Genomic DNA, 27,685 nt, shown 5'->3' with positions numbered 1-27,685 from the left:
GCCCCCCCCCCCCCCCCCCCCCCCCAAAAAAAATAAATTCAGTTTAAAAAAAAGGTTTGACAGCCGAAAAAGGAATATAATCGCATATTTTGATGTATTTATAAAAAAATCTAATTATAAGATCCAGTCACTGGAAAACGCTTTTCATGAATAATATCAGCATCACGGGTGTTACATTATTTCCCATTTCATTTACTTTATCAGCCTCTCTGGAGACTCTGAGCATTATGTGACAGGACAAGTCGTGCAATGTATTCTTAATGCAGAACATGTACCATTAGCTGAACATAGGGCAAAACAACAGCTTCACTTAAATGCCCCCTTCAACCTCCCCCCAACCGGCTCATCCCCTGCTGCATATATTTAACTTGCATTTGCTCCCACACCACTCAAGTGAAATCAAAAAGCCCCGTGTAAGCTTCAAATCAATTTATCAATTTTGCCCTTATGTGAGAGTGGTTGGGTCTGATGACTCAAGGACCCGATATCGCATTGTGAGATGAAGGGGAGAGTCGCATGCCCACTAACACACTGACATACCACGTTTTCTTCTGCATTCTAGAAGCCAAATGGAGTGGGGGTTGAAGGTTCTTTTGCTATGTGAAGCTCAGCTCAAACTGATATTTTTCAAAGCTGATTTCCAACCAAGGGGTAAATAAAAAATGCAGTGTGCCCATGACCCTCCCTGCTGACATGGACACTTCCCGTTGGCTGACAAAGATGTCTATTGGCGGTCTAGCGGCTAGCTCATGTCACAAGAAGCAGTGACTAGTCTATAGGCCAAGACCAACAGCGGGTCACAGATGTCTATTCCCGGAAGAGACACTGCGGAGGATCACATGGTGGCGGACTCTGGTAAGTAAATAGAGGTTTTTTCTTTTGTGGGAGGGTACTTTTTCTAATGCTCATGTCGCTCCCTGCTGACATGGATACATGGTTGACAAAGGGTTCTATTGGCTGGGTCCTCAAGGTGTTATTAGGACATCTTCAATGAAGGCAGCTAGATGACGTCACAATAAAGAGTGGTGACTAATCTGCAGGTGAGGACCCCAGCAGAGGGGCACAGAGCTCCACTCCTGAAAGGGGCACTACAGAGGATCACAAGATGGAGGACTCCGGTAAGTGAACAGAAGTTTAGGGTTTTTTTGTGGGAGCGTCTTTCTCTTAGTGTACACTTTGCTCCCTCTTGACATGGTCACTTCCAATTGGCTGGCAAAGATGTTTATCATCTAAAAGGGTCCTGAAGACTACCAGTGAAGTTGGCTAGATGAGATCACAACAGGGGCAACAGCAAGAGTAATCTGCAGGCCATGACTTCAGCAGCAGATCACCGATCCCCACTCCTGGATAAAACATTGCAGAGGATCACATGGTGGCAGGCTCTGGCAAGTAAGCAGAAGTTTAGGGATTTTTTGTGGGAGCGTCCTTTTCCTAGTGCCCACGTTCCCTAATAACATGGTAATTTCCCATTGCCTGACCAAGATGTCTATTGGTGGGGCCATAGGAGGGTCCTGAAGACTTCAAGTGAAGATGACTAGATGACAACACAACATGGGCAGCAGCAAAAGTAATCTGCAGGCCAGGACTCCAGAGGCAGATCACTGATCTCCAATCCCAGAAGAGGCAATGCGGATGATTACATGGCGGTGGACTCCAGTAAGTAAAAAGGAAGTTTAATTGTGGGTGGTGGTTGGTGTGAGAAGTTGCGTTTTTGAGAGCATATGGGCTTTAATTTAGGACAGGCACGGGTAGTAATAAAAATATGAATTAAAACCCTTTTTATGCTCTATCCAAAATACTAGCTGCCTACATTTTGCCATGCTGATATGTATAGGTAACAGGTCCACCTTATATTCCACACAATTGCTTTGTTTAGGGCGGGGAAATTATCTATAATTTAGGCAAGCTGTTCTAAGCTGGGGAAAAAAAAGAGACATGCCAGGCATTGTGGGTAATGGATCCTGCACTTATACATTGTTTTATATCATCTTAGCATGACTTTACGAAGTGCTGAGTCCCCCTCCCTCCAGCGGTCAGTAGGCTAATCCGGTCTCTGCACCATAAAATAATATAACTATGATCTCTTAAGCTCATTTCCCATGTGTGCCATCTGCCTACAGCTTTGATACCTGAAATATAGGTTACTTTGTTTTTTTTTCTTTGGATTTAAAACTGCAAAGGAAGGAAACCATCTTCACAGAACATGCATTATTCAGCACTACAATGTGAACTGACCTAAAAAAAAACATCACCAAGGTCTGAGCTAAAAAAAAGACAAAAAATGAATAAGGAAACTAAAGCAAAAGAAGTGAACACACCAAGTGCGGAGCAGTTACAGAACTATGCATCCAATGTATTCCCAAGGTATTTTGGGCTCTAGTTAACACCACAGTGTTCAGTTCCAGAGCATGTGGAAAAACTGCAGCATGTCCTGTTTTTTCAACTCTGGAACGCATCAAAACGCATGCAAACGCATAAAAAAACACTGCTTTACAGAGTTGCAGTAAGGGACAGGCTATCTTCTACTCGTGATAAATTAAATAAATAAATACAATTGATCCAAGAATCAAAATGATCAGTCCATCAAAGCTGACATTTTGGTACTGGTAGATGTGGAAAAGGCAAATTCCCTAACTGTTTCTTACAGGGTTATTCACAAAAGGGTGAAGAGTTTGGAGAAGGCAGGAGAAGGGAACAATCTAGGACAACATAGCTGAACTGGAAAGTGAGCTGAATTGGAGAATTTTTCCAAATCGGCTATTTTGTCCTAGATTGTTCACTTCTCCCGCGTTCTCCAAACTCTTCACCGTTTTGTGAATAACCCTGTAAGTTCGTGGGTGCCAGGAACTTTGGTGAGGGAGATTCACAGGGTTATTCACAAAAGGGTGAAGAGTTTGGAGAAGACAGGAGAAGGGAACAATCTAGGCCACAATAGCTGATTTGGCATAATTCTCCAATTCAGCTCACTTTCCAGTTCAGCTATGTTGGCCTAGATTGTTTACTTCTCCTGCCTTCTCCAAACTCGTCACCCAGCAACCAAAAATGCTGCCCCAAACCAATGAGGTGGACAGGGCCGGACTTGCCTTTGGGCATACTGGGCACTTGTCCATTGGGCAGAGGCTGGGCGGCACAGAATCAGGCAGCAGTGGCTGCCTAATGAGGCAAACTAGTCGGCCGCAAGGCCCTAAGAGCGGCTGCCTACTTAGAGAGCTGGTTTTTTACAGGAGGTGGAGGAGAAGCAGTGGGTGACTCGGGGCTGTCCGTAGCATGTGATTTGATGGTGGGATGTCCCAGAAACAGGCTGGGGACTGCAATGTATCCGGTTGGTACTGATGGAACTTCGAGCTGCAGGTAAGAGGAGCAGCACATGTATGCAGGGAAAGGGACAATTCACAGTCCTCCTGAGGCCCTGCACAGCCCACCATAGACCCCTCACAGCCCACCATAAATTTTGCACAGCTCTCCTGATACCCTGTGTGTGCTGTATCCAGTGACTGACAGGTTGTGCAAAATGTCCTAAACAGGATGGGGTGCAGCAAATTTAGATTGAGGGGGGTGCCCGAATTTAGTCTTGCCTAGGGCAGCACAAAACCAAAATACACCACTGCCCTCTGACACTTTTGCTGAACAACTTGGCCTGTTAAAGGAAGTAAAAAATTGACAGATTTAGAGCTGGATCACTAGGTGAAAATAAAGGGAAAAAGCCTAAAAAATGAAAACTAATACAGACACCCCATCTAAGAATTGGTAAGCTGCAATATATTACATTTTTGCTTTTGGGTTTAGTGGCCCTAAGTTGCAGAGAATCCAATCAGTAGAGTGTTCCATGCAACTATTGTATTGTGTTGTATTTATAGGCTCAGGCTCCTGAGCTGTCATTCTGACCCTGGATTCATTTATCTGGAACAAGCATGCAACCAGTGAAGTCTGAAATGGCCATCATGTTTTTTTATTTCTGGAAGACTTATGGCAGGAAATTATGCCAGTTAAGTTATCATTCCTTTAAAGGAGAACTATGAGGTGAGTGATTTTCACTCAACCTCGTAGTTCGTGCTGATGTGTGACAATTAAACTGTCACACATCGGCTTTACTGATCGGGAAGTGAGTGAACACATACTGTCACTTGCTCACATTCTGATCATCTCCCTGCAGAGAGCGGTGATTGTCAGTCACCGCTACCGCAGGCATTCCCTCCTCCCCACTCCGATCTTCCAGTGCTGACTGACGGAACGGACGGAGAGAGGACGGGCACAGCTGGCTCTGCCTCTAGATAGGCAGAGCCCGCTGTCAATCAGCCAGCTGGGTGGATCTCGACAGTATTGTCAGGATCCATCCCAGCTGCGGCGCTCTCAGTATATAGCGATATATACTGAGCTTTGGGTCACAGGAGGATGCTACCCCATAGTTCTCTTTTAAGAGTGAAAATGAATGTTATGCACTGATCTTGTGTTTTATATAATGGGCATTGGTAAAGCTAAAACGTATTTGAAGCCTAAACTTTATTAAAGCATGGATAGATCGGCGAAAGATTAGAACCTCTGTCAAGTTTTTATTGATCTATGTCACCTCCGGGGGGGGGGATTCATTCTCTCCATTTGTCCTGGTGACCATTTTCACTGTGACAGAAAGTGATAGGAATTCCAAAATGTTATCGTTGTCAACACTACAGGAGGGTAAAGGGACATTTTCAAATGTTGACACATGTTTTTGGACAAAGGTGATTTCTCCTTGCTTTGGAGAGATTTATTCTTACATCCTGTTTTTTTTTCCAGAAGATAAAATGAAATACCAGACCTGGTTGTGGTTTTCTCATGCCTGACAGTTGTGCCCCCAACACCAGGGTGTGCACTTATCATATTGATACCGGGGAAAAACCAAGAACTTTCCCTTCCCAAAGAAAACTTCCCAGAAAGTTCCCTTCCCAAAGCATCTGTGCCTACGGCTGATAGACACTAGGCTCATTGACACTCCAGTAGCAAAGACAGGGAGCACTAAAGGGGGTTTTTGTGCAACCAACCTTGTGCCTGAAGGGAACAAGTAGTGTGCAAAATCCACCCAAGTAAACTTGTAGACCTCAAACATGGTTGCTTGTATACAATAGTTACACAATTTAAAATTAAAGCCAGCACCTTCTTCACTACTTCCAGCTTCCTCAGTCATGTCCAGCACAATGATAATGCCTCGTGTATTCTCAGTCACATGCACAGACTGTTCAGTAGTATAGCTTCTATGTTCCTATAGTATGAATGCAGAGGTAGTGACCAACGACCTCACCACGGCATCATGGCATAAGATCACAGAAAAAAGTGCATGCAAGGATAAATAAACAAACATAAACATAAAGTTACATCATTCAAACGTTCTCCTAATAGGTATGAGCAGTGGTAGATGGAGCCAACAAAGGGTTTCCGTTCAAGAAACGTTTTTGGGCCCTCCATTCAATCATTGTTTAGGTATCCACGATAGATAGATAGATAGATACATAGACAGACAGACAGACAGACAGACAGACAGACAGATAGATAGATAGATAGAGAGATAGAGAGAGATAGATAGATAGATAGATAGATAGATAGATAGATAGATAGATAGATACATAGACAGACAGACAGACAGACAGACAGACAGACAGACAGACAGACAGACAGACAGATAGATAGATAGATAGATAGATAGACAGTACATACAAAAAAACTCAAAAGAGCAGAGATGATAAATGACTTAAAAGTATATATAAAGCCAACACCTTTTTTCAGGTTTTGGATATATAACAGTTACCCCCTGTCATTTTTTTATAACCATCTTTTTCCTATTAATGAGATTTCCCTTCACTTCCTGTCCTGTAGACACGACAGGAAATCTCTCAAAAGGGAGGGAAATCCTCACTTAGTTGTCAGCACAAGTGCCCCTTTTAGAAGACTGTAACATTTTTGATTTTCCCATTACTAGAGAGGGTGAAGTAAGTTCAAAGATCTCAATAAAAACCTGACAAGGTTGCAAAACTCTACCCCACTCTATCCCCCCGAAAAAGTGTTGTCTCTATATATGCTTTCAATGAGAAAATATTTCACTTACCTAATATAAATATGACCTTCAACTTTTTCAATTCCTCTGTAAAAACAAAAAATACGGTTTTATAAAGACAAACCCAGTCTACTAATTATTATACATGAGAAACATTTGGCTATATTCTCAACAGGGCTTTGAAGTGTACATTGTGATGAAAACATGACATGCTGTAATATATAAGAGCCCATTCACACCAGCCTGGCCCACTGTGCTGTGCAGTAATGTTCAACATTATAATGTTCAATTGAACATGCTGCCCAATGTACTATAACAGACTATAAAAATCGTGCATGAAGAACTTTGAACAGTGCAACGGTACATGGAATGGCAAGGTACATTGGGTGCCATTCAGAATGAATGACACCACATTGGCCTAAGGTATGCAACATGCATAGCAGTAATGCACATAGTAATGTGCGCGTTTCCACAATGTGACAGTGTGAATGGGCCTCGAGGTATTCAGAAATGATTGGGGCCCAATGGTAGGATAAAAAATAATTTGACAGTATTCTGGATCCACAGCAGAAACCAAAATCTGTCTCAGATGCTGCCCCACCTCTGTGTGTTATGGCCACAAGTGCTCAATATCTACCGCAGGGGTAGCCAAACGGTGGTCCTCCAGCTGTGGTGAAACTACAAATCCCATGATGCATCTCTCTCCGGGAGTCATGTCTGTGGCTGTGAGAGTGTTGCAATGCATCATGGGATTTGTTGTTTCTCCACAGCTGGAGAGCCAGCGTTTGGCTACCCCTGATCTACAGGACCTCCGTAATCCACAATACAAAATAAAATGAGTAGCAAGCGAATAATAAAGTATATCTAAAGCCAACACTTTTTTTTCCATTTTGGATACAGTAAGGAACAGTTCAAACACCTGTTTTTGACATCTAGGTCCCTACCCGTCCTTTAGACACAAAAGAAGTGAGAGTAAATATCTCCAAAAGTGAGGAAAGACCCCTCTTAGACAAATGAAGATCAGATAGTCGCCAGCACATACGTAATGGAAAGAATAGATTCTGTCCCAAGGCGTGTTTGGTGCTCATTTTGTACGTGTGCCCCCCGAAACATTGGATATATACGACAAATTGTGACAATGATTCAATCAAATTTGAGACAGAATCTATTACGTATGTTCTGGTGACTATCTGATCTTCCCTTGGAATTCCACACAACAACATCTGTGTCATAACTATGAGCACCACCAAGGTCACAATTCTGTATGGAGGGCAGATGACTCCCGACACTATCTCTTAGACAACTGTAACAAGTAAGACAAGTGTCCTATGTGAAAGATTTCCCCTCTGTTTCTGTTCTTGTGACAACTTACAATTTTGGAGTTTCCCTTACTTTCACAATGGTCACTAAGACAAATAAAGAGAGCGAGTCCCCCTTACAGCAACACAGACAATAAAACCCCGATAGAGGTCCTATCCTCTCCCCATTCTATCCAAAACAATAATAATTATTTAAAAAAAGTGCTTGGCTTTAAATGCACTTTAACGTATACAGTATAGGCGCACTTAGACTTACCATCATAAACGGAATATCCCTTAAATGTTACAGTAAAGTTGTGGCTATACTATAAAGGAGGATTTCACTGACCACCAATGTAAGGGGGCACGTCTCAACTGAATTACTGTTCACACTAATGTACTATGAGGTGTAGATACAGTGGGGGGAATTTATCATAGCAATTGCAAGTGTTTGAACTTGCACGGAATATATTTGATGCACTTTGCACCAGATTTATGATGCCAGTGCAATGTTTATTCATAAATGAGGTTTAACAGACTCCAGAAAAGGAGACTTGTAACTCCAGACGAAAGAGCTTAACTGTCGCTTCTTGAAGAAGTGGTCATGGGGACTTCCTAAAGTGACATTAAAGTCAAATGTTTTTTTCCCTCTCCCCAATATTAATGTCAGCACTTACCCTAAATTATGTCTCTTAACCCGATCTTCCTCTTTCCTGATGTTTTCATCTGTCCCTTCAGTGGTGCGGCGAGTCTCCGATCCAGCGCTGACTCCTCTGTCCTTGCTGGCACTTCCTGTCCCACGGCATCTGCATGTGGGTGCACGCGTCCATAGACTTACCTTGTGTCTCTCCTCGTCTCCCGGCCTAAAATCCAAACTGCGAATGCGTCCGCCCCAAGATGCTTTGCGGCCGCCCGAGCAGTTTCGGATTTTCTGACAGGAGTGCGCAGCGAAGACGGAGTAAGTTTAAACCGCTGTTAAAGCAGTTTTAAAAAAAAAACACTTTTTGCATATATCTACTGCTTGCTAGCCATATATATGCAAAAAAACAGAGGCTTTAGAAACCCTTTACGTTGTGATTGTTTTGTTAGGTGATGCTCCAGTTTCAGAAAGCCGCAGAACAAGTATAGATGAAAATAGTTGTAAAACAGGTGCAAAAAACGTGCAATTGAAAAAGTAGTGCAATTCTCAGGTCAAAACAAGGGCACGGTGGCGGAACAATTGCCATAGCGACCCAGGTAGCCGTTGTGGTGCATGGGGCACAGGGGGGCCCGGCCAGGACATCCCCTGATGCTGTGTAGGCCGCCTGGGTTGCTATGGCATCTCAGGCTGCTGGCTGTCACTGTTCACATAATTGACAACCTGTCAGTGATGTGTGTAGCGGCGCGTTCCTCCTCACAGGCGCTGCCGAGTCGGTGACAACCAGCAGCTTCGAAAGAGGTGACTGGGCACGTCGTTGACAGCGATGGAGGAGGCTGGGCCCGGCGATGGAGGAGGTGGGGCCCGGCGACGGAGAAGGTGCCGGGGAGGAGAAGGAGGTGGACAGAGGATCGGAGCTGACAGGTAAGAGGGCTTGACCGCCCACCTGAGACCCTGCAGAGCCCACCATAGAGATTAGTTATCAGGTGGGCGTAACTAGAAATCACAGGGCCCCATACAACATTTTGCTATGGGGCCCTGTGATTTCTAGTTACGCCCCTGCAGGGGAACATGTTAAAAGACATATTTGTACATAAAAAAAAAAAATAGATCTAAGAGGCTAAAACTGTCGCAATTGCTTTGATAAATTCCCCCCAGTAACTTTTAGCAGATGTTCAAGACCTGAGGAACTTTTTTTAAGGGTTCCGTTGTGTTACAAAGGTTGAGAAAGGCTGCTTTACATACATTTTAACAGTTTGGTCACTATAGGGCAGCCAAAGCTTTACTTTGAATGGAAAGGAAAGATTAGATTGTATCAATATAGTTATCTTTTAATATCAATTAATAAATGGGATAAAACCGCAGTCAAGTGCTTTGTCTAGTTGTAACATAACATGTGATTAACAAGGGTTGAAGCAAAAAAATAAATACATTCAAACACCAGGAAAATTGAAATGGCCATAAGGCATGTTTCAGTTACGTAATTTTTAATGCAATGTAAAATATTCTATAAGCTCCTTGAAATCCTTTAATTGATTTGACTCGAAGTATTAAAATCAGGTCATATTTTTCCATGGAGAACGTACCTCTTAGATAATCATCGCCGAAAAGATGCGCAATTTCCTCATTCTGATCAGCATTCTGATCCTCATTCTGATCAGCATTAATGAAAAAAAGAAAAGGAATAAGAAAGCAAAATATCTGATTAAATGCAAGAGACGTCTTGGATATCATTCCGTAAATACAACACAAAGCCCGATACAGATTTATGGCATAGGGAAATTACATGTCTGGAGCCGATATACTGCATTGCAGCCTGCAAGAATTCTGTTCAGTTACAACAAGTGTTTTTTTCTTGCTGTTGATTGGTTGATACGCTGATCATTATATTTCCATACTTTCTAAGTCATAGACCTGGAATAAGTATGCAGCCAATGAAGTCAGAACTCTTGATCTGCATGCACTATATGGCCAAAAGTATGCCGACACCCCTCCATATTATGGAGTTTAGGAGTTTCCAGTGAAGGCTAATGGACAAGTTTAATAATGATCTAACCCTCAATGCCCCCAGGAATAGTTTTTTTTGTTTTTCCATTCAAATAATGGAAATTGGAGTTTAAAGGTCAACAAAATCAACTAAAACTTTTATCATTTGGTTGTGCAAAAACCAGGAAACATTTAAGAAACTTGATCAAACGCAACAAAATAGGCAAGTGCCTGGCCAATTATGTCTAGCGGTTAGATTGACGCTAAGGGTTAAGTGTAGGCATAATGATAAACATAATGATCTGTAAGTGACCAAAGGGATGCACCAATACTAGTATTGGTGCCAATACCGAGTATTTGGGCGAGTACTCATACTCGCCCAAATGTTAGATACCTACCCCCGATAGTGGAACTTCCGGTAAGAGGGATATTTTCTCTGACCAGCAGTGCTGTGAAGGAACATGGAGCCGACTTCCCTGTCAACCAGGAAGCCGGGCGGCAGGGGGCATGACTCGCCGCCTAAATTCTGATTAGCCGGGAACCTGGCTCCATGCTATTTGGCCGGCTCGATGCTGACTGACTTGGAAGATGGCTTCCCGGCCAATCAGCATGGAGCTGGTCAAACAGCATGGAGAAAGCTAGGCAGTGGGCAATTACCCACCTCCCGGCTTCCTGATTGGCCGGGAAGCCGGCTCTATGCTGTTTGGCCGGCTCCATGCTGATTGGCTAGGAAGCTGGCTTCCCGGCCAAACAGCATGGAGCCAGGCTTCTTGATTGCCTGGGAAACTGGCTCCCTGCTATCGGAAGTACCAGTGTCGGTACTCGGTATCGTCGAGTACCAAAATATAAATATCAGTACTCATGCTCGATACCAAAAAAAACGATATCGGTGCATCCCTATAATTTTTAATAATTGACCTAATTATTTCAGTTAGCCCCTGTTGGACTAGACTGCGCGGTAAATCAGTCCAGTAGACTAGTGGTGGGAGGATCATGCTGGGACTTGTAGTTCCTGGCATCTGCTGTGTTGGCATTTGCCCTAAACTAGTACAGACACTTCAACAACACCAGCCAGATGTGAAAGGACAGCATGTACGAATGTCATTCAATGTCACAAAAATGAATCCTCATCTGTCAGGGTTTTGGCAGTCTGCACACATCATTCCATTTCAGGATAAAGTAATACTATACAAATAGATCCCTTGGCTCCATTCCTAAAACCTTTCCTAATATACATTCCACTTAGTCTTTGGCCGGCAGAACAATAGCTGCGCGTTGTATGAGAAGAGCAAGTTATGAATTAGTAGAACTCTGTTTTATGCTGTAGTCTGAGACTGGAGGTCCACCATTGTCCAATCTGGTAATACAAGGTCCAGTATTCACCATGATATTACTAGATTGTAGTATTGTTATCCAACATTGTAGCACACAGAGGATGTGGCCTGGTGATACTGAGCTTGGGTTGAGGGATCTTCAATCAGTCCCTGTCTTTTCGACTGTAAAATATGCAATTCAAGAAACAAGTTGCAGCCATTCCTAAAGACAAGCAATACTCGGTGTGGCTTACAAGCTCGGTCTATGCCGGCTGGATTCTAGAAGTATAAAGGTGTGTTTAGTATTAATATGTGTCCAGATTTAGCACAGTGCTAATATATCCTGAGCTTCTACACAGTAAATCTGTATCTGACATATCAGACATGTGTAGTTGATTTATGGTCTCCAGCAAAGTGTTCCCGGACCCCCCCACCTGTCATGTCCATTATATATTGGTCTCGCTCTTTCTGCTTTACTTTCCATTAATTCTCCTTTGTAATGACAGCTTTATAATGGCTAAGGCAAGTTCCACAGTGACAAAGTTCTGCAGTAAAAGGCTAAAAAATCACTTTCGGGGACTTCACTTTAAAGCTGAACTGCAGGGACATATAAAAGACACAAATGAATGCAGTTCTTTATTCTGTAATACAAGGGAATGTATTGCAGGGACAAGTCTATAATTTTGCCACTTTATAGATCGCTGGTTCGACCTCATCTGGAGTATGCGGTCCTGTTTTGGTCACCAATACTCATAAAGGATGTCCTTGAGCTGAAAAAAGTCCAGAGGAGGGCAACCAAACTCATTAAGGGGTTTGAGGATCTGAACTATGAAACAAGGTTGTTAAAATTAAATATGTTCTCGTTGGAGGTTAGGAGATTAAGGGGGGACATGATTTTCATGTATAAACTATTCAAGGCAGCAACCTCAGTAACAAACTGTTTACGGTCAGCTCTGTAACAAAGACCAGAGGGCACAACCAAAAATTGGTGGAAAAAAAATTCCACCACACAGGGCGCAAGGGGTTCTTCACAGTCAAAGCGGTTAGGGTCTGGAACTCGCTGCCACAGGAAGTGATTTCAGCTAAGAGTGTGGAATCATTCGAGACTCCTAGACGAGTTCCTGGGAGACCAGAACATTCAGGGTACAGGTATTGCTAAGAGAAAAATCACACATGGACACATATACATGCACACACCAGCTCATAAATGCATACACACAATAGGTTGGACTTGATGGACTTATGTCTTTATTCAACCTCAAATACTATGTAACTATGTGTATATATATAGTGCACAGCAGGGACGTGCGTTCTGGGGAGGCAGGTGAGACAGCAAAGTGCCATTGGTCCAAGCCGTCCAATCAAAAAAAAACAAAAACCCACTGACGACATCCATCTAGATGCCTCATCAATGACGAGCAAGACAGGGACAGGGAGGCTCCTCCCTCCTCCACACATAGCTCTGTGACTGGGCTTGGGGTGGGGGGCAGACCGGGCGGTGCCTTCACCTACCACAGACCTCACTGCATGTGCCTGGTGCACAGTGCTAAAAGTGATACTAAATAATAAATATTCTATAAATTGCACAAATATACAAACATCACATAAATGATTCCAATAGGTGAAAATGATGTATATGATAATTTACTGATCTCAATCAACTATCCAATTAGACAAAGTTGTGCATTTGCCATTGTCCAGAGCAACCATCAGTTCAAGTGATCAATGGGACATCAGTTCCAAAATCCTCCTCTGTGATCCACCAAAGAAATGTTCTTTGACTCCAAGATGAAATCTGTGATTTACAATCACCAAGTGCAAGGGACATGAGGCTAGAAGGAAAGAGCAAAGCGACAGAGAGATGAGCTCATCAGTCTGCTGGTGCAGTCCCCGGGTGTGAATGAGGATTTGACCTGTAAGTGTTACATAGAAACATCAGGTCTCCACCCCTGCCAAAAAGGGCTGCGCTGTGTAGCAGAGCTGTTTAAATCTCAGGGCTGGGTGGACAAATATAAATTCTTTGGCAGGTAAAACAGCAGCTCCATTGTTTTTATTTCACATGGCTATTTAGCTGTTTGCCTGGAGTTCGACTTTAGGCCTCATTCACACGCGAAAAAGCCGGCACGTACAGCTCCGTGTTGCGTGCACGGCCATATCGGGCAGCTCCCGGGAAGGACAGGTGCTGTGTGTGATTAGTACGCAGCCCCCGTCCTTCTCTATGGGAGTACACGGTGGTATGCCGCACTATGCTCACTCGAAGTGTAGGTCCATATGGGTGCGGGTGTCCCGGCTCGGACGCAGACACAAACCATCCTGTCAGCATACGAGTACGCTCACCCGCACGGACGTGCAGGCGGGTGAGCGTAGGGCCGCAGCATACTTCCACCTATCCCTAAAATCAATGCTCAAGTCAGGAATTCCCCATAGACTTCTACAGGGCTGACCACTTCAACTCAAAAGATGCAAAACACCCGGGCTGAAAATGTGGGCGACAAGGGAACAGTGGTGAGAAGAAACATTCTGCTGCAGGACACCAAGGAGGAAAGTATGACTTCCACTCACCTCCCTGAAAGCTGCAGTAAAATGCCTTCAAGTGCCAGGATGTGTTCAACTTATTTTCTGTTTTTCAGCCCCAAATGTAACGTAATAAATAATAAAATAAAGCAAAGACGTGTTCTTTGTGCGGCACAATCTGAAAGGCATCGATTTACGCTTTTCTTTAAACGTCTGCTGTGCCTTGGGAAGCGGCATCTTTTCTTAACATTAGTTATTTACTAGGTAGAGTTCTTTGATCCGGGCAACAAGAGCAGCTCAGAGTCAACTAATTTGTTCCATGGAGGCCCTCCGAGCATTTCTCTACAATCAACAAACATCTAATAATCTGCTTGGCTATTACTTTCAGCAAATAGCAGAAAAGCTTTCATCCAAAAAAACTTCCAAGGCTGAATTTCTGAGCCTGTCCCCCCAGTCGAAGGGCTAATCCTTGTGTCAACCTAAAAGGTTCTGAATACAAAGAAGTTTGAAGTTTAGTCTGTTTATATTTTGCCTTCTCGGGTTATCCCCCCCCCCACCCCAATTAACTTTGCGCTGAGGAGTTTGCCTTAACCCAACTGCACTGTGATAATATAGACAACAGCCACAGATCCTCGCCAAACTGGACCTCAATTGTCTGCTGGTAAGCTGTGAACACACTACACCGGCAGAGACTTCATATAGCCAGGCAAAGCTCCTTCCTCATTCAACTCTCCAACCCTCCAGCCATCCTGCCCCCCCAGCTCTCCTGTCCTCTAACTCTCCAAGCTCTCCTGTCCTCTAGCTCTCCTGCCCTCTAGCTCTCCATGCTCTCCTGCCCTCTAGCTCTCCTGCCCTCTAGCTCTCCAAGCTCTCCTGCCCTCTAGCTCTCCTGCTCTCTAGCTCTCCAAGCTCTCCTGCCCTCTAGCTCTCCTAGCTCTCCTGCCCTCTAGCTCTCCTGCCCTCTAGCTCTCCAAGCTCTCCTGCCCTCTAGCTCTCCTAGCTCTCCTAGCTCTCCTGCCCTCTAGCTCTCCAAGCTCTTCTGCCCTCTAGCTCTCCAAGCTCTCCTGCCCTCTAGCTCTCCAAGCTCTCCTACCTTCTAGCTCTCCAAGCTATCGTGCCCTCTAGCTCTCCTGCCCTCCAACTCTCCTGCCCTCCAGCTCTCCTGCCCTACAGCCCTCCAAGCGCTCCTGCCCTGTAGCACTCCAAGCTCTCCTGCCCTCCTAGCTCTCCAGCCCTCTAGCTCTCCAAGCTCTCCTGCCCTCTAGCTCTCCAAGCTCTCCTGCCCCCTAGCTCTCCAAGCTCTCCTGCCCTCTAGCTCTGCTGCCCTCCAAGCCCTCCAGCTCTCCTGCCCTACAGCCCTCCAAGCGCTCCTGCCCTGTAGCACTCCAAGCTCTCCAGCCCTCTAGCTCTCCTGCCCTACAGCCCTCCAAGCGCTCCTGCCCTGTAGCACTCCAAGCTCTCCAGCCCTCTAGCTCTCCTGCCCTCCAAGTTCCCAAAGCTCTCCTTCCCTCTTGCTCTCCTGCCACTCCTGCCCTTAAGCTCTCTTACCCTTCAGCTCTCCTGCCCTCTGGCTTTCCTGCAATCTGGCACTGCAACTCTCCTGTCTTCCAGCTCACCTTCCCTCTAGCTCTCCTTTTCATGCGCTATTTCTCCTAGTGGCTCGGATGAGCTCATCCAAGCCGACAGGAGAAGGAAATCGCACACTGCACATGTGCAACCCTTTGGAAAAGGACAACACTTCCTCCTGCAGCACTATTGGGTGCTCATCCTAATGGCTGGCCCTTCCTAGTAAGAAGACAGGACAGAGCCATTAACAGCATTCAGTTTCCCAGCAAGCTTCTGCCATTGAGAAAATGGCCTAGAGGTATTTTAGAAAATCTGATCAGCACAGGGTGATGCTATTGTGTATAGTGACTGCATAGAGCAGTGGTTCTCAACCGGTGTAACCTCAGGACCCACATTTGTCCTTGGTCATTAAGTCGCGACCCAAGTTGCACGGCATTGCGGTACTGTGCGTTCCGGTGCGGGCAATTGAACTGTGGGCGGGAGGTGTGTTTGGGGTGCTAATTAAATAATTGGCAACGCAACGTACCTCCCACACTAGAATGCGTAATCGCCTGGTACAGTGAGTTAATCGCACAGGACTGTACGATTTAACGCAGTGTACTAGTGTGAATGGGCCCTAAAAAATACTGACAGACACACACAACCACAGACATTCTCTCACACATAGACACACCCAAAAAATTGCAATTAACTTTTCTTCTCTTTTTTTTTTTTTTTAAGATCCACCCAGTCTCCCTACTTTACGAGAACTGGAGTGGATCCTCAGCCTGGGATCCAGTGCTGGGGTGCTGTGCTTTGACGGAGCTCCATCCATATGTGCTTTGCTTGTACAGCTCCCTTGCAATACCTGTAGAGGTGCCGGGAGCCAGAATGTGACATCACTCCGGTCTAGGCACCTCTACAGGGCACGTGAAGGAGCTGTAAGCAATGCACGTATGGATGGAGCTCCCTCGCAGCCATAGCTTCAGCCCACCGCACCCCACCTCAAGCTGACACTCAGCACCAGGCAGCATATTGTGGCTGCTCAGCCTGAGAACTGATATTACTGTGCTAGGAGGAGGATGAGGAGCCTCTCACCTAGAAAAGTGGAAGGCATGCAGCGACCCACTGAACACGTGGTCACGACCCACTTTAGGGTCATGACCCACCAGTTGAGAACCAAAGGGAAAGAGTGTTTGTTTGTTTGTTTTTTAAAGGTGAGTTAACCCATTAATCAAGCAACCTCTTAATAAACCATAACATGGCAGAGCTTAAAAAACAGGAGAATGAGTTACCGTAATTAGTCTTACATAGTAAGCTGTCCAAATCAGTTCTGATTAGCGTATAAACCCTACATATCAACTCCGGCAGCAATCAGAGGGTTTTCCATATCTTCAGAAAAACACCACAAGGCTTTAATGAGAATAAAGTGACCTCAGAGAAGATTACACGGGAAACGCTTTGTTCTCCACTCACACAGACGGCTTTTACTGGTAAGTGGATATAATCAAGGGCAGTGACTGCGCACATTGTGGTATCAGAACTCCTCGGAGTGGCAGACGATCGTGCGTTTCACTAAAGGTGCATATTAGGCTGATATTGTAGATGATATTTTAGATAGAATAGAAGGTGAAAGGAATCATCTGGTTGCTGGGATCCTTTAAGCACTTTAACCACTTCCTGGCCAGTGTAGTTTCTTACTATTTGCACACATTATAAAATATACATTTTTGGCTAGAAAACAGCTTCAGGCCCCCAAGCAATGATATATTTTCTGACAGCTGAGGCCCTGTAGAATAAACAAAATGCTAGTTGCACTTTATGTTGTACGGTATTCGCGCAAATGTTTATCAAACCAGTATTTTTAGGATAAAATACACTAAAATGAAATTTAGTGCACAGAAACAGAATATAATACCCAATGTTTTGGTAACATATAAAAGGCATGGTCACGCCGGGTAAATAGATACCAAATATGTCAGGCCTTAAAATTGTGTGCGTTCGTGAAACTGCAAAAAAAAAAAACTACAATACCCAAAATTTCCCATAGGCGACGCTTAAAAGCTTTTACTGCTCATCGGTTTAGTGTTACCAGTAATTGATGGCCATAGAATTATTGCTCTCACTCGGACATTCCCAACGATATGTAACGTGTGTGGCGCAATTTTCATTTTTGCACGTAGGCGCACCCGACGCATGTTTGCGTTATATGTGTGTGCACGTGGGGAGTTTGGGGGACTTTAAACATTTTTTTTTAATATGTTACCTTCAATTTATAACTTATTTTATTTTTTTACACTCAACCTAATTGCCATCACATAGCAGGATAAGAAGCCCCCTATCTAATAGCAAATATAATGTGACAGGTCCTCTTTATGGAGACATCGGGGGTATTTCAGACCCCTAATGTCACCCCAAAGAAGCTGAGGAAGTAGAGATCTGCTTCATCAGCTTCTTCTCGTGGCTCTAAGAGCCGGAGAATGTGCACAGTGACACTGCAAGTGATGTAATACACATCACTTCCCGGGTCCAGTGATCGGAGGAGAGATCAGCGGCAGGAAGCCAGCTGATCTCTCTCCGATCATTGCGGGGAGACCTGCTGTGCTGGTCCCGGGTCCCGCACGGGAGACAGCGGAGCCCGGGGAAGTCGGCGGAGGGCACACAGCGCCACACTGTACAGCTGTCAGATTGCTTGTGTTTAAACAGCAATCGCCTGCTCTTTAAAATGACACCAAGGACACGGCTGCAGCAGCATTTTAAAGAGCAGGCGATTGCTGTTTAAACACAAGAAATCTGACAGCTGTACAGTGTGGCGCTGTGTGCCCTCCGCCGACTTCCCCGTGTTCTTGGTATAACCACTTCGTGTTCTTGGTGCAACCGCTTCAGGACAGGACGTTATTTTACAATTGGAGGTCCTGAAGCAGTTAAAGAAAGTCCCGGTAATATTCTCCGCTGGCTGCCACTTGCCCAATAGGTAAAATTCTAAATACTAACTACATACAAAGCCATCTACAACTCTGCCCCAACCGACATCACCGACCTCATCTCAAGATAAAACCCGAACTGCCCTCTGTGCTACTCTCAAGACCTCCTGTTCTCCAGCTCCCTAGTCACCTCCTCCGACACTCGCCTCCAGAACTTCTCCAGAGCCTCTCCCATCCTCAGAAACTTCCTACCCCAATCTGTCTAGTTAGCCTACCCTGTCCATCTCCCTGAAAACTCATCCCTTCAGGAAAGCCTGATTTGACCTATTGGGCAAGTGGCAGCCAGCGGAGAATATTACCGGGACTTTCTTTAACTGCTTCAGGACCTCCAATTGTAAAATAACGTCCTGTCCTGAAGCGGTTGCACCAAGAACACGAAGTGGTTATACCAAGAACACGGGGAAGTCGGCGGAGGGCACACAGCGCCACACTGTACAGCTGTCAGATTGCTTGTGTTTAAACAGCAATCGCCTGCTCTTTAAAATGACACCTCTCATGCGTGTGTGAATTTAGCAGTGTCCCTGGAGTTTGCTTTAACGCGGTCCTCTAACATGCAAAGCGGAAAAATAAAGTGTATTAAAGCTTGAGAGAGGGCAGAGAAAGGAAAAACGTTTTGTGCCCGGTCTCCCGCGGGTTACTCGCTCAGCCGCGCTCTTCTCACTGTTCCGTTCAATAAACCAGTGCGTATGATATTATGTCACCTCCAATTACTGAGAACACAGGGCTGAAGTGAGACTTCCAAAACTCTTAATTGCAGCGTGGTAGTTCTAGTGCAAACCAAATGTACATCCTGATTTCCCATCGCCCCTCTTCGCGTGTCCTTACTGCGCACATGAGGCGCGCTAATGATTTTTTGGTTTGCGAGGGACCGCGTAATGAATATATATTACTTCACGCTATGGGCTACATTGACGTTCAGTCTGGTCTATATCTATCCGAACAGCTGCGAATAATGTCACCCCGCTGTGCTGTGCAGCACGGACTTCACCGTCAGTCTATGACCAGATAACTGTCTGGGAAGCAGGATAGCTTATTTCTAGACACTGGTCACAAGCTGAAGCAATCCAAACTCGGAATTTAGGGACCCTTTATATACTGCACATTCACATCAGATCTGCTCTCCTAGAAAAAAAATGCTGAAAACGGATTTCTCCACAACGCTTGTAGATGCAGAGATGAACGAAGGCTTGTTTTAACCCCTTCATGTTTTTTTTTTTTTTTTTTTTTTTTTCATTTTTTGCACCCATGTTATATTCCACATTTTAGGCCTGAAAATTACATAAATCCCCCATAAATTATATAATATATTTAGATATTACCGCAACTTCTTATCAAACCCCAGAATTTTGTGAAAAATTTACTTAAATGCATCAAAACACAATTAAATACCCATTTGTTTAATAAAATATAAAAGATGAGGTTACAATGAGTAAACAGATACACAACATGCCCAGGTTAAAAATTGTGTGCGTCCGTGAAACGGCAACAAAATTCAGTAACCCAAAAAGTACATAGCCAATGCTTTAAAATCCCGCACAGGTCATCAGTTTAGAGATACCCAAAACTACTGGCCCTAAAACGATTGCTCTCACTCCAGCATGCGCGGCGATAGCTAACATGTGTAGCGTGTTCGTTTACATGAAGACGCGTTTGCTCGCGGGGGGGCTTAAACATTTTTTTAAAATTATTTTTAGATTTCTTTTATTTAATGTTAATTTTTTTTAACTTTAATTGCTATCACATAGGGGGGCTTACAAGCCCCCCATGTGATAGCAGATGGTGGTGACAGGTACTCTTTAAGGTGATGCTGGGGGTCCAAAAAACCCTTTCACTGGGCCGTAGAAGCGATCTGGCGACAGCTGATTCACCAGAATCGCTTCTACTGTAAAGCCGACAGTCGACTTTACAAGTTTAAACAGAGTCCCAGCGGCAAAAGCCGCCGGGAGTCTGTTTAAACAGCGCCGATGCCAGCGACGTACACTGTACGTCGTTGGTCGTGAAGGGGTTAAAGGAGAACTCTGGCCAAAATGTTTAGTGGGGCTACCCCCTCAATGTAATGGATAAGTGCTCGTTTTCTTCTAGGTGCTAAAATAAAGTTATACTCACCCGAACCTCGGGTGAGCGCAGATTATTATTTCTTTTTTTAATTTTTATTAGTTTATTATTATCGGATCCATTATTATTGTATTATTCTGCACTGCAAGGGTTAAGTGCTTGTTTTTGTCTAGGTGCTAAAATTAAAAAGTTATATTCACCGTGTCCTCGCGTCCAATACACACTGTATTGTACGCAATGACTTGAGGATCCTGAGACCGCTGCAGCGGAGGGGGGAGTGAGGCTGGGCTGCAGCGGAGGGGGAGTGAGGCTGGAAGGACTGGCTGCTCTGCTGCACAATGTCTGCAGTGTGCCTGCTGCTCCCTTTCCAGCCACATCATCCCAGGTTGCGAAGAGCCAGGCATACACATCTCCAAGCCCAGCTATTAGCAACCTAGGATGCTTTGGCCAGCATCCTCAGGGCCGGATTTACTCTTCCTGCTGCCCCAAGGCCAGGTTCCACAATACGCTCCCAGCCCTCCGGTGCCCGCAACTTCCCCACAAGGTCACCGCTGCCGCCCTGAGGACGGGCCTCGATGGCCTTGTGGGAAATCCGGGCCTGGGCGTCCTGCCCAGCTTTTGGCAATCGGTGATGTCACTGGTTGCCAGGAGCTGGGCGGAATGCCCACTAAAGCATCCCAGGTTGCTAAAGGATGGGCAGGGAAATGCAGAATGCTGTCTCCTCTACCCACCTCCTGTCAGGGGGTGCTGGTGTGTGCTGTGAAGTAAACAGTGGCAATGTGTTGTAAATGACGCATCACAATAGTTTTTCATCTTTATTGAACTTTATACGTCACAAGATCACATTGCGATGCAGGTGTAGCCCATCACAACACGCTACGGTGGAAAAATGCAGTATTGACTGCTCTGATTGTGTGCACCACCAGCACCCTCCAACCCCCCGGCAAAAAGGCTAGTGACACCCCTGAACGGGATAAGATGCATTATTGCCTTTCCAGTGTCTTTCATAGACTGCTTTGTTTCCTATGACCAGCACTGAGTTATCACAATATTTACTAACAAAGAGCTACTTCGGGATGTGTGACCATAGAAGTGTCTATTGGGAAAACAGTTCTTCCTTCCGCAGACAATGCTATGTACTAATGAGCTCTGTTCTACCATGTCAGCATATATCTCCTATCATTATAGCCACTCTAGTCTACTGCTCTGTATACAGCGGTGCTAAAAATACCAGTTTTCTTCCCAGATCTCCATTTGGTAGGTCCGCTGATTTCGTTTCACACAAATGAACACTAATTGAATTATTTAAATATACAATACACAATATAAACACATCGGGTTCTCATGGCAGAGCTATTGAAATCTCTAAATACTGTATAGTTCCCTGCGGAGCAATAGTAAAGGCCAATTCTGATTTATTTAGGGAGCAGAGATATTTTTGGGTTCTTTATTCGGTCCTGTTGAGAAATTCTAAAGAGGCGTAAAAGCCACAGGAACCTAGGCGGTGAAGGGGGTAGAGGGGGGCACCCCCAGATCCCAGAAGATGCTGACTAGCCCAAATCTTGCAAGATGACACTACAGCACAAAGCATCTCCTGGCGAGATGTGGGCTACTCTGCACTCTTCATGACTTCACCCCCTGCAGTGCAGAAACTGGTGGGAAAGGTACAATTAATTAAACCTGAACTCTCAGCAGATAAAGGTTCTTTGAGATAAATTTCTCAATAGCCACATGGGATAAAAACCCCTTTGTGTGCACCAAATGAGTTTGCATACCCAGATATTACTGGCTGGCTCCATGTTCCCTCGCAACACTGCCAGTCAGATTAAAACTCCCTCTGACCGGAAGTTCCGATATCGGGGGATAAGTATCGGAGCATTTGGGCGAGTACTAGCATCGGTATCGGCGCATTTCTGGTGCTCAGAATCGAGATTGCCGTCAAGATTGGTTGCGTCTCGAGACCGTTAACGCGCCTCGCTCTTCCGCACAGAGCACCCGTCGCGCACTTCTCTCATAATATGGTGAGAAGCTGCAAACAAACCCGGTCCATCAACAAAAAGAGAGACAATTTCATGTGACAGCTTTAACTCTTTTTTTTTCCTATAAGGCCAGTTGTCATGACTACCGTGCTAGGCCCTTCTCTCGCAGGTACTGGTAAATGAGACAGACCTGCAGAATTTTGGAAAACAGGCAAGATACCAAACCTTAATTGGGGGAGAAAAAAAACCCAAAGTGGGGAATGTATTCTCAGAGAAATTAATTACACTCCAGTTTGTATTCCTAAAACAGAGCCAATTAGGAAGCGATATAAAAAGCCCTTAGCAAGGGAAAAACTTAATTGACCTAAAATTACATTTCTCTGCAAGCAATGCTCGAATAATTGATGCTATTTATACATTTGTATTATAATGCAGTTGTTTTGTACTGTATATATTTATATATATACCTAGAAGTAAACAAAAGGACAGGCTTTGGATAGTTGAGCTGACAACTGTCTATGTCTGCATTGGCCTTTAACCGCACGCTTTACCGCAATGTGCAGCAATACTGTTCACACCTGCCTCAATGCTAAAATGCTCCTATCAGACTTTAGATCAACCGCAAACTATTCATCTTTAGATCTCAGATCAGTCCCAATTCCTGCACCTTCAGACCTCGGATCAGCCCCAGTTCCTGCACCTTTAGACCTCAGATCAGCCCCAATTTCTGCACATTCAGACCACAGATCAGTCCCAGTTCCTGCACCTTTACACCTCAGATCAGCCCCAATTCCTGCACCTCCAGACCTCAGTCGACTTTACAAGTTTAAACAGTCAAACCACAGATCAGTCCCAGTTCCTGCACCTTTACACCTCAGATCAGCCCCAATTCCTGCACCTCCAGACCTCAGATCAGCCCCAATTCCTGCACATTCAGACCACAGATCAGCCCCAGTTCCTGCACCTTTAGACCTCAGATCAGCCCCAATTCCTGCACCTTCAGACTGAAGATCAACCTCAAACCAGTCATCTTCAGTCCCAGATCAGCCCCAATTCCTGCACATTCAGACCTCAGGTAACCCTCAATTCCTGCACATTCAGACCTCAGGTAACCCTCAATTCCTGCACATTCAGACCTCAGGTAACTCCCAATTCCTGCACATTCAGACCTCAGGTAACCCCCAATTCCTGCACATTCAGACCACAGATCCACCCCAGCCAGCACAAGGCCTTATGAAATTTTAGCAAAACTTTGTTGCTAAAATAAGAGTTACACAAAAAGGTTCCCTTACAAAAAGGTAAAAATTCTGTTTTCTCCTGCCACCCGTGCTGCCCATCTCCACACTAAAGAGAAACCATCGCCTGATGAATCTTTAGAACCTGACCATCTTTGCTACAGGTCATGATTCCGGCACTCATAAGGGGATCCGTCCATCCAATACTTTATTTGTTAGAAGGCAAAAAAGCAGCAAACAAATGCTTATATGTTTCAGCCCCCAATCTGGGCCTCAGTTGTAGCAAGGAAACATCAAAATGGCATATTTAAATACCAAAGTTTCTCACCCCAAGAGGGGGTGGGACATCTTTTAACTGTTAAAAAAAATTGTTAAAAGATGTCCTGCCTCCCTGGGGGTGAGGAACATTTAGGATCTGGCATTTTGATGTTTCCTTGCTACAACTAAGGCCCAGTTTGAGGGGGCAGAAACATGCAAGCTGTTTGTTTGCTGCTTTTATGCATTCTAACAAATACAGGAATTGGATGGACGGTTTATACCTATTGCTTAGTGAAGGCTCTGGCGGAAGCTTTAGCAGGCAACGAGGTTCCAGCAGCGGGATTGGAAACAAGAAGGTAGAGCTGCTCCATGTTTCTTAATTGCGAGGTGACCAGTCACTACCAATTTTGTTTTCATTTCATACATTTTTACTGTCATTATGCAAAAAAAGGGTCCTGTCAGTTCAGAAAGAGCTGTTACCCTGTCTCCTACTGATATCACCTTGCGATCACCCAGCTCTAGCACTAACCTGGAGAATGCATGATGGTTTTAAGGCAGGGGTAGGCAAATTTCGACCCGCCAGCTGTGGTGCAACTAAAAATTCCACAAGGCATTGCAAGCTTCTGATAGCCACAGCCACGACTCCCAGAGGCCGATGCAGGGCTGGGGTTTGCCTACCCCTGTTTTAAGGGACACAACCCACTTTTTCTCCTTCCTGAGTCTGACCAGTGGCGTCACAATGGGGGTACGGGGGATGCGGCCCGCACCTGGATGCAACCATTGGAGGGGTGACACCAAAATGACTGACAGTCATTTTGGTGTCACCCCCTATGAAAAGTCGGGCTCTCGGTCATGGACCAAGAGCCCAACAGTGTCAGGAGGGGACACGACAGCATACCTCACCCCGCCGGGTGAACGTCCCCTCCTGTCTCTGACGGCCTCCGTCACCAAGATGGCCGCTGGCAGGTGTCAATATGACGCCCGCGCATGCGTGATGACGCCACAGCGAGGTGTCACACGGTCTCCAGTCCGGGTGACACCCAGCCTCGGGATGCCCCTGAGTCTGACCTGATCCTGATATACTGTGCAGCATGTAAGCACTGCGCAAACTGTTGGCACTTTATAAATCCTGTATAATAGGAAGAAGAACGTATTGTGAATAAGGTTCTTTTTTTCACTCTAAATGTACAATGGATATGCTTTGTTTGAATGATCAAATATCAAAGAGGCCCTGTCACTCTAAGCGCCAGCTCTTATTAGTCAAATACGGGGGCAGCAGCTCCATTTCTCTGCATGCCTGCCCTCCAGCAATGTGCAGGAATTTCTTGATATCTCCTACTGTGACATTTTCTCCATGAGTAACATAACATCAGGATGAGCAACAGCAAAGAAAAATGTGTACATTATTATTACGCACCTGATGTTCAAACGCTGATGTAGAACCACTAGCCTCCCCGCTGTCTAAGATAAGGCTGAGGTCAAGCTCGCTCGGGCCTGTCAGAAAAAAATAAGCATTTAGAAATGGGTTGTTGCGAGATTCACTTTTCCAAGATAACACCTACACACTGACTACATTTGCAGAACCATTCCACATAATTTACGTTTAACATTTCAGAGATTTCTTTCTTGGGAGAGGAGGAGGCGTTTAACAAGATGCTCTCTATCTCGGTTCTCGCCTCCCTTGTAGAGCAAGCTTTGGGATAATGAGCTTCACTGATATATATTCTACAAAAATGCCTTCTTGTGCAGAACAGCATTTCACCTTACTTAACATTTACTACGTAAAATAGATAGGTTATATCCAGAGACCAAACCCTATTTATATTAACCCTTTGAGTGTAAATTCAAAAAATGACATTCAACGATCCAGAACTGTGTGTAATATTTGCAAAAGAAAGGGGTGATGCTGATCTAAAGAAGACCAGATCAAAGAACAGTTATAAAGGGTCGGAGTGTCAATTGAAGTATAAAAATATATAAATCTTTATTTTAGAATACATTTAAATACGAGTCATCATCAAAGACTGTTAAACCACCACCTGAAACCTTCTAAAAAATGATTGTACAACCATTGGCTCACTCACTTCAGTGAAGTGAGCCAATGGTGAAGTGAGCGAGCCAATGGTTGTACAATCATTTTGTGCTGGGATGATGGAAGGCATGAGGGATTTTTGGGGAAAATGTGCAGAAAGATGAACTAAACCTTTCAGTTCAGGATTTTTCCAGCAAAGCAACTAGTAGGTGAAGCTGAGATCTCCCCTTACTGGATGGAAATTTAAACACTACATATTTACATGTAATATGTTATATTTACCCTATAAGATGGAAAAAACTAGGCATACACTGGTCAAATTTCACCCCCATTGGGACCCCCCAGTTTGATTTAATATGATTATTCAATCTACCTTTGTTGTGAGACCAGACCGAAAAAAACTTGACCCAACAGTGACTGCGGCCAAGGTATATAATAGCCTTGGGGAGGTTGGCTGGGGAATTTACCAATCCACACTGACAGCATGACCAGAGTTATTTTTCTTGCTCAGACCTCGTTTAGTCGAAGAACGTTTTGGCAACCAAGTCTTACCCTGTGTTTTTTTTGATGAGCCTCACTTGTATGGGGAGCCTAAATAGGAACTACCCATATCTTCGAAATAACAACAAACACACCTTTAGAAATGTTTAGTAATGACAATCTACACACACATTCTTATACATAAGTGTCGGCTTTGTATTCTTTGCATACCTTATTTCTCTTTTCTTCCCCAGTGTTCTGACAGTGTCCATGTTAACTAAGGGTCAGGTTACTAGATCCCCCTTTACTTCCTGGAACTCTGGCACATGTGACTAGACATGTGACTAGGAAATGTGACCATGCACATCATCACAGGGGAGGAAAATTCCTTTCCCTGAGATCTTGTGAGAGATTACAGATGAGATTTCCCACCAATGCTCTGCTGATGTAATCTTTCCAGGATGTAACGCTTGGGCACAATTACATCATTTGTGCCAGAACTGGACCAGGAAGTGGAAAAAAAGAAATTGTAAGGAAAATAAAAATATGTTTCTTTTGCTAAAGAATGTAAGAGGATTTCATTTCAGCGAGCAGAGCTGTATGCTGATGTGATTTATAGTGAAAGCTGGTCCACTTTAAGACTTGGTTGTCAAACTTTCTTTGACTAAACGAGGGCTGCCCAGTTACCCATTGAGATCTGAACCTGTATGCTGAAATGTGCTGATTTCGCCAGACACCCCCGAAAAACTTCAGCATCATACAAGGATTGAAATAAAACTTACAGGATAACAACTTACATGTACCAATGGCTTCCGTGACAATTTGTTATGTATTCATTTTTAAAGGAGAACTATGGGGTCAGTGTTTTTCCCCATAGTTCTCCTTAGGGTAACGGGAGGACACAAACTAGCGTCCTCCCGTCACCCTAAGCTCAGTATACCGTGAGCTACAGCTCGCGGTATACTGAGAAGCCGCAGCCGGAGCGGATCCCGAAGTAGATGACGGGATCCGGCTAGCTGCGTGAGTGACAGCTGGCTCTGCCTATCTAGAGGCAGAGCCAGCTGTACCCGCCCCCTTCCCCTTCCGTTCTGCCAGTCAGCGCTGGCAGATCGGAGCGGGGAGAGGGGAATCCAGCCCTCCCCCTGTCAAGGCTCTCTCAGAGAGGTGAGGTGAGCGAACCTGGTATGTGTTCGCTCACCTCCCGATCTACTGAGCCGACCTGTGACAGTCTCATGTCACAGGTCGGCTAGAACTATGAGGTGAGTGGAAATCACTCATCTCATAGTTCTCCTTTAACAAAACAGGTTACAATTTGTAAATAAAAAATCTCTTGTTCAGTGAATA

General features: G+C 44.8%; 1 protein-coding gene across 2 annotated transcripts in view; it reads right to left on the bottom strand.

The window, feature by feature from the left end:
• The window catches only part of AK5 (adenylate kinase 5), a 139,792-nt gene that overhangs the window by 22,021 nt on the left and 90,086 nt on the right, over nucleotides 1-27,685 (bottom strand). Inside the window, exons 8-11 of one of the 2 annotated variants that reach the window (XM_018559883.1) lie at nucleotides 25,273-25,323; nucleotides 24,747-24,760; nucleotides 9,546-9,613; nucleotides 6,077-6,120 (exon numbers count right to left, since the gene is read on the bottom strand). In XM_018559883.1, coding sequence (XP_018415385.1) covers nucleotides 6,077-6,120; nucleotides 9,546-9,613; nucleotides 24,747-24,760; nucleotides 25,273-25,323 — 177 coding nt within the window. Of the gene's footprint in view, nucleotides 1-6,076; nucleotides 6,121-9,545; nucleotides 9,614-24,746; nucleotides 24,761-25,246; nucleotides 25,324-27,685 lie in introns of both variants that reach the window. The other variant, XM_018559882.1, reaches the window with a different exon arrangement.

The sequence above is a fragment of the Nanorana parkeri genome, unplaced genomic scaffold, assembly GCF_000935625.1.
Source record: "Nanorana parkeri isolate BGI_ZX_2015 unplaced genomic scaffold, ASM93562v1 scaffold418, whole genome shotgun sequence".
Lineage (NCBI taxonomy): Eukaryota > Metazoa > Chordata > Amphibia > Anura > Dicroglossidae > Nanorana > Nanorana parkeri.
Note: the sequence above shows the minus strand (reverse complement) of the source record. Positions and strands in the feature narration are given on the sequence as shown.